At 36.3% G+C, this 13335-nt stretch overlaps 1 protein-coding gene across 1 annotated transcript; it reads left to right on the top strand.

The window, feature by feature from the left end:
- The first annotated feature begins 2157 nt into the window (after positions 1-2157).
- LOC131148526 (uncharacterized) lies at positions 2158-2886 on the top strand. The gene is made up of 2 exons (XM_058098278.1): positions 2158-2526; positions 2584-2886. Exons 1-2 carry the CDS (start codon positions 2158-2160, stop codon positions 2884-2886), a joined length of 672 nt encoding a protein of 223 aa, XP_057954261.1.
- The last annotated feature ends 10449 nt before the right edge of the window (positions 2887-13335 follow it).

Below are 13335 nucleotides of genomic sequence, written 5' to 3'. Positions count from 1 at the left end.
TTTGTAAATGTGAAAGTAAACGAATGAAAGTGAAAGATATTTTCTAAGAAATTAAGTCAGAAATAAAATGTATTTTCAGTATATCAATGTTAATTATGGTTGGCTTATTTTGTAAGGAATGTATATGAATTTTACTGCTAAAACTGTGTGGCATGAAATTCTGTGCAAATATATATTAGATATATGAGATGCAAGTTAAGTAAATAAAGCTTTATGAATAAAATATGATATGGACAATGTTGCTTGTGTATGTTAAATGCAACCATGTAAATGTAAGACAGCTGAAAGATAGTCATGTTAGCAGATTCTAGCGCATTTCTATGTGGACCAACTGTAGCAGATTCTAGCGCATTTCTATGTGGAAACTAACTGATGATGGCTAAAGACCAGCTGTAGTACGAAGTAATGAAATGAAATGTTATGCAAGGAGATGACGATGAAATGGCAATGAAATGAAATGACAAATGTGAACAATGTAAATGGGAAAGAGTCACTTAAAGTGAAACGAAATGCAAAGTTAAATTATGAACATGAATGAATGTGTATGAATATAAATGACATAAAGGAATGATGTATTATGATATTAGTAGTATGTATGTACGTAGAACATGTTACGATTGGGCAAGGCGAACTCTTCGCCTGAAGGCTTGTTGAGAAAGGCGAGTGCACTAGTAGCTTCAAATGTGGCAGTAGCTGCATAACGTACTAAGGCAGAGGGAACTTATTTGTATGGGCGGTTAGATTTCCCTATCCTTAAGGCCTTTGCCGATAAACTATTATTGAATGCATGAGTACGAGATTAATCTAACACTTGAGGGCTTACTGAGTAAGGTAAGTGCCCTAGTATGCTTTAGTTGTGACCTTGAGGTTACCTATGTATCAGAGCAGAGGGGTGCTACTTGTATAGGCGGGTAATCACCCCTATCTTTATGTAATCTCGTGGGTTAAATATTTGCATGTGATTGTGTAGGTTCAGAAAATGATTTCAATGTTACTTGATGATTTGAAAATGAAATTAAAATGATGTCTGTTTGCCTCATGTTGGCCACACATTATTTTAATATGTATGTCTCTTCCCTTACTGAGATGTGTCTCACCCAAATATGAATGTTTCTTTTTCAGGACATCCTCAAGGTCGGGCCTAGAGAGCTTGAGGGTTTTAGCATTTTTTTTTTTTTTAGGATTGTAAAAGAGAAAGGGTATTTTATGATAAACTTTGGGAATGTAAATATTCTATTTTTTACGTTTTTATGTTTAAAGGTTATTGAGTAGAGAATGGAATGATTGTGAATATACTGGAATGTTTTGGAGATGTATGTATATATGGAAAATGCAGGTGATGGATAAATTCTATGGATTCTAGTTAGGATATAGTAAACTCTGGTATTATAAAATGTTGGTATTGTAGAATTTTGTTTATGGAGAGTATGGTTATGTTTTCCGCTGCGAATGTATGTAAGGATTTATGGTTTATCAGGTATAACACACCGGACCCGGGTTTATGGGTTCGGGGCGTTAGATTTTGGTATCAGAGCAATGATTTTGGGATTTTGAGGATTTAGGAAATGATTTATACCAGAGTATAGGAATGAGATAGGATGAAAAATAGGAGATGAATAGGTTAGATATTGAGAAGTAGATTTGGTGTAGGGAAGTATAGGATTTTGTTTTGTAATTTAGAGGCGAAATTACGTCGATGATTTCCTGTGATTTTTCTGAAGCAGTCGACGACCTCAGAAAAGCCATGGTAAACCTTAGATATTTTTGTTTCTGAATTGTGAGACTGGTCCTTATATAAATATTTTGGATTTTATTTGGATTTAAGTTAATGATTACGATATTTGAAGTTATGATATGTAAATCTTATCTCTTTTCAGTCCTATTTTCATGACGGATTCTGGAGATAAGAATATAGAGGCTAAAGGAAGGGAGGATTCAGTGACCTATAGTGAGGAAGAAATAAATACCTCTAAGGTACTGCGAGGTATCATCCATCAGGTTAAAGTAGAAATGAAGAAGGACCCAAAGGAACAGAACTATCCACCTGCAGGATAGGGTTGCAGCATAAAAGAGTTTATGAGGATGAACCCTCCAGCCTTTACAGGAGAATCTGATCCACTAGCAATAGAGAACTAGGTACAGGAGATAGAAGAGATCATGGTTGTCCTCGACTGCACAAACAAGCAGAAGGTCTATTATGCCGCTTTCAAGATGACAAGAGAAGCAAAGCACTGGTGGCCTTCTGTAAAGCTGCTGGACGATCAGAGGGTCGTAAAGATAGCTCTTACCTGGGAAAGGTTCAAGGAGCTTTTCTTTGACAGGTATTTTCCTTCATCTGTCAGAGAGGAGAATGTTGAAGAGTTCACCAATCTAACCCAGGGAGACATGACAGTTGCGGAATATGCGGTTAAATTTGTGGAGTTGTCGCGGTTCGCTCCATTTCTGGTCCTAAATGAAGCAAGGCAGGCCAGGAAATTTGAGAAAGGCCTGAGGCATAGGATCTACGAGCTGGTGGTTGGGTTTCAGGTCTAGAGTTTTTCAGAAATAGTTGACAAGGCCTCAGTGTTAGAAAAGAGTATCCAGGGCAGCACTGACCCTTCAGAGCAGAAGAAGAGACCTGCACCATCTAGCCTTCAGTTTGAGCCCAGTCAGCGATCAGCGAAGAAAGTGAAAGAAGAAATGGGCTCTATATGCCAAAAATATGATAAGAGGCATAGGGGCGAATGCTGGTATGGCACTCCGAATTGTTATAGGTGCGGTAAGCTAGGGCACCAAAGGAAAGATTGCCGAGAACCCTTGCCTATGGTAGCTGCTCAGAATCAGGACAAGGGAAAGCAGCAGATACCACTTGGAAGAGGTGGTCCGCCTCAACTGTACACACTCTGAGCTGAAGAGGATGCCATCAAAGAAGCAGGTTTGAGATAATTTAATTTAATGAATGATGATTAAATGACTCATGTGATTATATGCATGTTAAGTTCTTATGATGGTATTTAGTAAATGAGTTTAAGTCATGTAAAAAGGATGATTAGATAGTAAAATTTCGAGGACGAAATTTCTTAAGGAGGGGAGAATGTAATGACCCAGAAATTTAAATAATTAGAAAATATAATGAATAAAATGCATTAAAGGAAAATAAGGAGAAGAAAGGAAAAATTTTAAGAAAATAACGGACCTCGTCGACGAATGTCCTGTATTCGTCAACAAGTGTCCTTCTAAGCTCGTCGACGAACTCCGTTTCTCGTCGACGAAGAAATCCCGAGAGAGAATTTTGGAAACCCTGAATTTTGTCGACAAAGTTATCTTCTCATCAACGAAGTTTCTATAGCGCTTCGTCGACGAATCGACGTGTCTCGTCGACAAAGCCCTGCCTATAAATTGAAATTCTTTCATTTTTTAGCATGAAAACTCGGCAAATTCTCCTTCTCTCTCTAAAAAATGACTTCCCATTCTCTTTCTCTCTCTAAAAAATGGCTTCCCAACCTTCTCACTTCTATTTCAGGCCGATTTTGACCCTGTTTAACGATCCAGAACTGCCGCGAGGTTCATGGAATCATTCTCTACAGGGTTGTAGGAGCTGATCATTGGGTTGTGAGGTTTGGGAAACATCCCAAAATCAAGGTAAGTGATTTATTTTAGGATTTTCTTAATAGTAAATAAGTATTTTCTTTAAGATTTAAGTTAATTGAAATTTATTTTAATTAAGTTAGGATTTTTGGATTCAACGTCTAGGTGAACGTCATGTGGGTATCAGTTCGGGATCCTACAGGCGTAGTTTGAAAGTCAGGTAAGGGGGAAATTTACATATTAAATCAGGTTTTTCATGAATTAAAATGGATTATGTGTTATTTATGTATATATGTTTATATGTGGGTTTAAAATGCCAACCATGAAATTTATGTTTTCTGAGCCTAGGAATGTTTATATAGTTTGTATATGTGAAAGTAAACGAATGAAAGTGAAAGAGATTTTGTTGACCTCATAGGTCGCACCTGGTTTTGATAATGACAAATACTGACATTTGATGATTGTCAAGTGCTTATGCAGGTTCAAATAAATATCCCAAGGAAGGACGCTTAAAGAAACAAGAAGACCACGAAGACTTGTATTTGTAATTGTAATTCATATCGGTCTTTAATAATTTGTATGGGTCTATAATAGTAACCTAGGCTGTGGTTGTATGTTTATCACTTGCACATCATGCATATAGGATATAGCGTAAGCTCAATTAGACCATAGCAAGACCTTAGGGTCCAACACTCACACACATAGCATAAAACATATGAGTGTGTTATAATTGTGCTTAAAATTGTCAAATCAAAGCAAGATAAGAGGAGTCGGGCGACCGAACCTTTGAAGTATAAAACTCCTCGGGCGCCCGAACTTTGAAAGTCAAAATGTTGACCAGCCCTCGGGTGACCGAACCTCAAATGCACACATCTTCCTCGGGCGCCCGAACCCTTCGAAAAGGACTATTCACCAACTTGGGCGCCCTACGATTTTAGTTCAAATATATACCTGGGCGATCGAACACCCGCCTTCGGGCCGCCGAAAATTTGATCGCGCACCCGAAGTCACGAAGCTTGGCTACTGACTTTGATTCGGGCTACCGAACCTTTATCCGGGCGACCAAACTCAATTGAAGAACTTTTTGAATTGTGTCTCATCGGGTGACCGAACCAAGGTTCAGCCACCCGAACCTCACCCAGTTAAAATTATTTTAACCACGGTAAAACAAGGTTATTTCAGGCTAATTGAATTTTAATCTTTTGAGACTTTTTAATAATGCCCTCTATTTCCTGAACGGTAATAATTTTTTACCCAGCTATAAATATGGGTCCATTTGCTCAATTAAGGTGTGATTAAGAAAAGTGATTAGCAAAAAACTCTCTCTATCTTGAAAATCCCTTCTTTGTCCAAAAACTCTCAAACTTGCCTCCTTTGATAAAATCTGAGATTGTGAGAGTTCTTCGTGTGTTATTGCGATTGTTATACAATGCTAAATTCTCCCATTTGTATGATTGTTATATATATTTTTCTTGGGGAGTTTTAGCCTAGGTTAAACCCACGGATTTCTTATTTATAAATCTAGTGTGGGATTAAATCAAGGAAGCTTAGGAGATTTGCACTTCATTGCAAGTATCCAATAGCTTTGCTTTTGGTGTGTAAAGATTTTATAAACAAGCAAGCAACCTTTTCAAACTAGCTTTGTGCTCATTTCAATGAAGAAAATCATTTAGAAACTAGTTTAATTATCTGCATAGTATACTTGGAATATTGACGTGTTGTTGAAATATTTTGTTTAGATTCCAAGTCATTGCTTGTGTCAATTATTATTGAGCATCATACTGATTGTATTGTGTTGAATACTCTTGAGCTTCATATTGACTATATAGTGTTGAGTATTGATAGAACAAACCTTGCATCACTGAGCTTACATTATCTCCTTGCTTTTGATGCGTATGTGATTGAACGTATTATTTGGGTACAAATCTGCTTTACATGAAAGCACTATTTTATTATATCATTTGATTGTAAATCTGAGTGATTCCAGGCGTGGCCTAAGGGAGCGGTAGTCCAGCCCGGTAAGGATTGGTGTAAAGGTTGAGGTCAGCCCTGTGCTAATTAACTTGGTTTGTGTAGGTGCCGCTCCACCCGGTTAAGTGAGCAAATAATAGTGATAATCCTTGTGTTTGTTAGACAAGGTGAGGACGTAGGCAATTAGCTGAACCTCAATAACATTTTTGTGTGTCACTCTTACTTTATTGTTCTTCTGATGCATGTGCTGTTAATTAAATTGCTTCATTTAATTCTTGATATATTTATATTACTCGCACTAGATTGACCATAGGGTTGTGAACATACTGTTGTTAGGAGGGATACCTAGGGGTTAAATTTTAAAAATACCAATTCACCCCCCCCCCTCCTCTTGGGATCACAGTAAAGCTAACAGATTTTCTGAGAAATTTAGTAAAAACTGAAATGTATTTTTAGTATATCAATGTTAATTATGGGTTGGCTTATTTTGTAAGGAATGTATATGAATTTTACTGCTAAAATTGTGTGGCATGAGATTCTGTGCAAATACACGTTAGATATATGAGATGCAGGTTAAGTAAATAAAGCTTTATGAATAAAATATGATATAGACAATGTTGTTTGTGTATATTAAATGCAACCACGTAAATGTAAGACAGCTGAAAGACAATCATGTTAGCAAATTCTAGCGCATTTCTATGTGGACTAACTGTAGAAGATTCTAACGCATTTCTATGTGAAAATTAACTAATGATGGCTAAAGACCAGTTGTAGTACGAAGTAATGAAATGAAATGTTATGCAAGGAAGTGACGATGAAATGGAAATGAAATGAAATGAAATGACAAATGTGAACGATGTAAATGGGAAAGAGTCACTTAAAGTGAAACGAAATGTAAAGTTAAATTATGAACATAAATAAATGTATATGAATATAGAATGACATAAAGGAATGATGTATTATGATATTAGAAGTATGTATGTATGTAGAACATGTTACGATTGGGCAAGGCGAACTCTTCGCCTAAGGGCTTACTGAGAAAGGCGAGTGCACTAGTAGCTTCAGATGTGGCAGTAGCTACATAACGTACTAGGGCAGAGGGAACCTATTTGTATGGGTAGGTAGATTTCCCTATCCTTAGGGCCTTTGCCAGTAAACTATTGTTGCATGCGTGAGTACGAGATTAATCTAACACTTGAGGACTTACTGAGTAAGGTAAGTGCCCTGGTATGCTTTAGTTGTGACCTTAGGATTACCTATGTATCATAGCGGAGGGGTGCTACTTGTATGGGCGGGTAATCACCCTTATCTTTAAGTAATCTCATGGGTTAAATATTTGCATGTGATTGTGTAGGTTCAGAAAACAATTTCAATGTTACTTGATTATTTGCAAATGAAATTAAAATGATGTCTATTTACCTTATGTTGGTCACACGCTGTTTTAATATGTATGTTTCTTCCCTTACTGAGATGTGTCTCACCTGAATATGAATGTTTCTTTTTCAAGACATCCTCGAGGTTGGGCCTAGAGAGCTCAAGGGTTTTAGCATTTTTTATTTTTTTTTAGGATTGTAAAAAAGAAAGGTTATTTTATGATAAACTTTGGGAATGTAAATATTCTATGTTTTACGTTTTTATGTTTAAAGGTTAAAGAGTAGAGAAGTGAATGATTGTGAATATACTGGAATGTTTTGGAGATGTATGTATCTATGGAAAATGTAGGTGATGGATAAATTCTATGGATTCTAGTTAGGATATAGCAAACTCTGGTATTATGAAATGTTGGTATTGTAGAATTTTGTTTATGGAGAGTATGGTTATGTTTTCCGCTGCAAATGTATATAAGGATTTATGGTTTATCAGGTATAACGCACTGGACCCGGGTTTATGGGTTCGAGGCATTACACAAATAACAAGCATGAAGACTCCAAGCTTAAAATAGAATTAAATCTTAAGAGAGTCTCTATGTAAGTACTTCATTCAAATGATAATTTGATTGAATTTGAAGTTCATTAAAAAAAACTCATTGACTTAGAGACCATGTTTTGAAAAACCCCAGAAAATATTTTTCAAAACTTGTAAGAACCTAAACCGTGATATATGGATTTATTGTATAAAAGAGGAAAAAAAATGGAATTCTGCAGACTTCGTCAACGAGGCCATAATTCGTTGATGAAGTTAGAAGGCCTTTCGTCGACGAAATTCAGAGGTTTGTCAACGAGAAAAAGCCGAGGGGTCCAGGAAAATTTAAATATCAAGGTTCATCGACAAAATCGCTGCCTCGTCAACAAAATCCCTGAAGACCCCGTCGACGACGACACCTTTTCGTTGACGAAGCCCCTCAGGTCAAAAGCTTATAAAAGATCTTTGGGGGTTGCTTTGGGGCTAAGTTTTCCCAAAAGCTCTCTCTCTCTCTCTCTCTCTCTCTCTCTCTCTCTCTCTCTCTCTCTCTCTCTCTCTCTCTAAAACTCTCCCTACTCCTTCTCTCTAGATTCCTTCACCGATCATTGCTAGAATCGGGAAACGAAAGTTACCACGAGGATCGTGGAAGGATTCTCTACAACTTCTACGGATCAGAATCTCGTTTCAAGCGTTTTCAAGTTTCGGGCTAAAATCGAGGTAAGGCTTGGTTTTCATTTCTGATTCAGTATATGTATAGTAGCACAGATTGTAAGTATGTTTTGTACTATGGTTTGTAGGTTTCAGGATCTCGGTTCGTAGTTTTGAGGACTGTAGAGTTCGTGGTTGGAATTCGGGTTAAAGTAAGGGGATTCTGTTTATATCAGTCCATTTTTTGAAATCAGGATTCGTAAGCTTGTAGGCTATGATCATATGTATGTTTTGGCTACTTATTTGGGGAAATTTATTGGGTAAAAATACGGGATTTTCGGGTAACAGTTTTCAAGAAAATTGGGGATTTTGGGTATCATCTATATTTTGTTTGGAATTCTGTTGGTTGTTTTAAAACTATATTATTGAGGTGACCGTAATCCATATTTGCATAAACTGTATACTTGAAATTGTAAATGATATGATTTGTTGTAAACCAAATAAGTGTGGTATATATGGTTGTATGTATACAACTATGTGGCGGCTAATTACCGTACGCTGAAATGTATAGGAATGTGAGTTCCAAAATGATTCTAGGAGTTTGTAAAACAGCCATGTATCGATTAACTACCGTGGGCGAGAGTGGTTGGCTCTATATCCGGGGTGTGAAATATCCCCAGTATGTTTCAGTTGGTCACCGAAGGGTGTGTTATACACTGTATGTAGCAATGGATTCACAGTGGGCCTATGTCGTCGCAGCATAGTTTGGCACGTGGCAATGTAATCGGGGTGAGACTAGGTGACCTTGTGTAGTTGCGTATGTAGCAATGGATTCACTATTGGGCCTGAGTCGTAGATCTTCGTAGTTGCATGTGTAGTAATGTAATCACTGTGAGACTAGGTGACCTTTGTGTAGTTGCGTATGAGGCAATGGATTCACCATTGGGCCTTGATCGTCGCAGCGTAGTTGCGTATGTAATAATGTAATCGCTGTGAGACGAGGTGACCTGGTGTAGTTGCGAACTAGTGTGACGACACTGACCATATGTATGTATGTATGTATGTATGTATGTAAGTATGTTGGGTATCCTATGTATTGGAATGGTTTTTTGAAAATACTGGAACTGTATGGAATTGTATGAAACTGTACCAATTGTTTCAAACTGTATCGTATGTATAGTGTTATGAAGTATGTAAAATGACACTGGTATGCCACACACTGATATAAATTGTTTTCTCCCTTACTGAGAGGTGTCTCACCCCGAATATATACAAATGTTTTTCAGGTCCTTCGGGTAGCCAAAACTAGCATCCTAGCATCCGGAAGTGAAGGGTGTTGTTTAGCTACTACTAGTGCCTGATAGGTACGAGTTTTTGTAACCGGGTTGTCGTGATGGATTTTGTAGATGCCCGTAGTATGTATGGTATTCATAGGGATGTTTATCCTTGTATGGTATAGACTCTGGTATGGTACAGTTTATGTATAGAAAGACCGTATTTTGCTGCGTATTTTGATGAGTATAGAGGATTGTATGTATGTATATAGGGCTTCCGTTCACCCCACGGGGTCGGACCCTCTTTGTATGTGGTATCATGTATATTTTAAATTGATACAGAGACAGGTTAGGTTACTTAAATTCACACCTGGGACCCACCTGCGGGTTCGAGGCGTGACAAAACTGTTAAATTATTTTGGGAAAGCAAAAGAGCATAAAGAAATTGGAAACAAAATGAAAAATCACATTTTTGGTCTTTCCAGGCGACTGACAAAATTGACCCAGTCGACTGACTCCTTGTAGAGTTTGAAATTTTCAGTGCTTTAATGAATCCAGGCGACTGACAAATTAAATCCAAGCTACTAACAAATAAATAAATTGATTTTGAGACAACCCGAGAGGACCCAAGCGACTGACTGGTGATGACCCAATCGACTGACTCCTTGTTGAGTTTGAAATTTTCAATGTTTTAATGAATCCAGGCGACTGACTCATTATTCCCAGTCGACTGACTCTTAGAGATTTCAAATTTTAAATATAACGGGAAGTTTCCAAATTTGATTTTTTGAATTTTAAATGTTATGAATACTTGGGAAACACTCCCAGTCACTTGGGAACACGAAATACTCTTATTTAAACATTTATAAATACTCCCCAAGGCCAAGGTTTCAATATACCAAGAAAATACACAACATTCAAAACTTTTTTGCTCTCAATACTCTCAAAACTCTCTTTCTCTTAAACTCTTTGAAGTTCCTTACTGAGTTTTGTTGTGAATATCTCACAAGATTTCTAAGCCTACTCTGAATTCTTTCAATATAGAAAAAAAGCTCACGGTGATATACTTATAAGGTTTCAAATTCTTTCAATTGTTATTTTGAATTGAAGTATATTGTAGTGCTTAATTTTTGTACTAATCAACTCTTGTTCATAATCCCTTTGTACACCAAATTCGTTTCTTGTTTTGCAAACGGTTTAGGTCTTTAAATCATTGTTGAACCAAGCGTAGGGTATCGTTTGGAAAGGCGAACTCTAGCCTATTGAAGGAGAGATTGTAAAGGCTACTCCTGCCCACAAAGGAGTGTGTAAGGTTGCTCCTACTCGTAAAGAAATGATATAGTGGAATACTTGGGTGTGTTTTCCTAAAGCGAGAACGTAGGCGGGTATAGCCGAACCTCATAAAACTCGTGTCTCGCTATCTTCCCTACTCTCATTTAATTTTTCCATTCATATAAACTGCGTGGTTGGATTTTAATTTTTTGTTCATAATAACTATGTGGATTGGATATTAAATAAACTGAAGATTAATTTGACTTTAGGATTGCGGAAAACAAAAAGGAAGTATGTTGGTTAATCAATACAACTTCAGAAACCATAGGGGAGTACGTTGATTGGTTAACACCCAAGACTTATTAATTGAAAGTTTATTTAAATTCTAAGTTTTTTGGAAGAGTGTTGGAAATTTACATTGTGTTTCATATTGAGAAATCAAGTTCACTAATATAGGGATTTTATCAACTACATACGTAAACTCTACTTTGAGTTACTCAAGTGCTGAATCTTTGAAGCATTGTTGAATTCATTCTATATTGTGAATTGTGTTTTGATTATCTTTGTTGGAGTGAATTAAATTGTTGAAAGGGATATTCAAATTGGTATATTCATTCATAAAGGTTTATAACTAAATAAATTTCCGCTAAACTTGTGATTGAAAATCAATTTTGTATGTGTGGTTGCTGAACTTAAAACAAGTTGAGAAAGAATCAATTAAAAAGGGTATAAAAAAATTTAAAACCCAATTCACCCTCTCTCTTGGGAATACACCTTCCTTTTCAAAATCAAGTGTTTGTACTTTTAACCTCTTTTATCTTTAAATGCATCCATCAGTTGACATTTAATGCTATTAAACTCTTGTTTTTTCGTGCTTTGAAGGGCCTTTTATCTTTCATTATGCAATCTTTTGGCCCATTGTCAATCCTCTGCCCCATTGTCAATCCTCTGCCCCTTCTTCTTTTCTTTGCTCTTTTGGCTCCAGCTTTCATCATCATATCATGTCTTAACTACATCTATCCTTTTTTTTTTTTTCCTTTCTTTTTTCTAAGAGCCACTCTTTCTTCTGCTTTATTTTCCAAGGTCACTGACCTTACATTACTTCTCTAATCATTGGATATTTCCCAAATCTGGCTTGATCTTGAAAATATCATCTAGATATTGTTTTATTTTTTTATCATTAAAGGGTAAATTATATTGATCAAATGGATATGTAAAATATATGTTATCCTAACATGGCTTTCACTTCTTATTTTGATGGTAACAAATGAAGGAAAGGTTTAATATCATTGTGTGTTCAAGTAATGATGTTTTCAGGAAACTTAAAAAGTCAAAACCAACAAATCTTCGAAAGATCACCAACAAGCTCAAAGGTGTATAATGTATCATGAAGTGATCAAAAAGGAAAGCTTAAAGACAATTGAAGATGGAATGAACTCAAAGCTCAAAGATAACCATAAAGTTTTCAAAGAACAAAGAAGTGTTTATATTGTTAGGAAATCTTCATGTAAGTACTTCAAAGGTAAAAATATCATTATGAATGAAAAGAAGCTCTTTAACATCCTCAAAAATTCTTACCATTTTATATATATCTACATCCATACCTAAACAGCAGAACACAAATCACATAACCACATCTATATATAAATATTATACAATACCAGAATCCAGTATATCAACCACAGCCATACAAAAAAATCCCCCCAGCATCATCTACCCCAAAAAAAAATACACAACTCTGTCAAAAACTTACCATATAACCAGGGTAATCAAAATACTCTCTATCCATAAGCTTGAACTGCTCACCTAGCTGGCTCTCCTGAAAAATGTTAAAGTCATGGGGTGAGTCGACGCTCAGTAAGTGGAAATATGCTATTACTAGTGTGTGGCAACTAAGTTAAGAATACTTTTTAAATAGCAACTGAACTGTAATGCAATAAATAATCTGTAAAGCATATCTTTCTTTTCACAATTTAAAATATAACTATATCATCTGTATTTTCTACTTTTCATACTGCTAATATCAAACTATACTCATCATATACTATAAAACTGTATACATATACATAACTGTGCTTTATTCCTGCGACTCTGTATGTCATGTTGACCCCTCGTGACAGGGTTGTGCGGCCTGTAGGCGGGACTTCATCTGATCGGCCCTCTATACTACCTCAGCCTGACCAAACTGCATCCACTCGTAGTCTCAGGACTGGCTACTACCTTGTCAAACCGGCCCCCTCCACCCAGTGAACTGGGGAGCTGCATACTCTCCGAGCACGGTCGACGGTACCCACACACTATCTGAGATATGTGGTTGCACTCTATCTATATCTAGCAACAGTACCATGCTCTGTATTCTATATCTGTCTGTAATCTTTCCACAGGGATCCGATACTATATATATATATATATATATATATATGCATATATACTCTTTTACTGTTTTCATCATGTTTCCAAAATTACCATAATGCTATCTTTCTGTACTGTAAATACTGTAATCTCTGTATACTGTATCTGTAGCATCTTGATGTTATCTCTATATATCTATCTGTATACTTTGTCTATATACTCTGTCTGTATACTCTGTATGTTATGGTAATAGGAAACATGACATACTATAAACACTGTATATACTATTCTGTATAAAACTGTAATATATACTGATCTGAGTAAAACTGTATACATGTATATGTATGCA

The sequence above is a fragment of the Malania oleifera genome, chromosome 1 (assembly GCF_029873635.1).
Source record: "Malania oleifera isolate guangnan ecotype guangnan chromosome 1, ASM2987363v1, whole genome shotgun sequence".
NCBI lineage: Eukaryota > Viridiplantae > Streptophyta > Magnoliopsida > Santalales > Ximeniaceae > Malania > Malania oleifera.
Note: the sequence above shows the minus strand (reverse complement) of the source record. Positions and strands in the feature narration are given on the sequence as shown.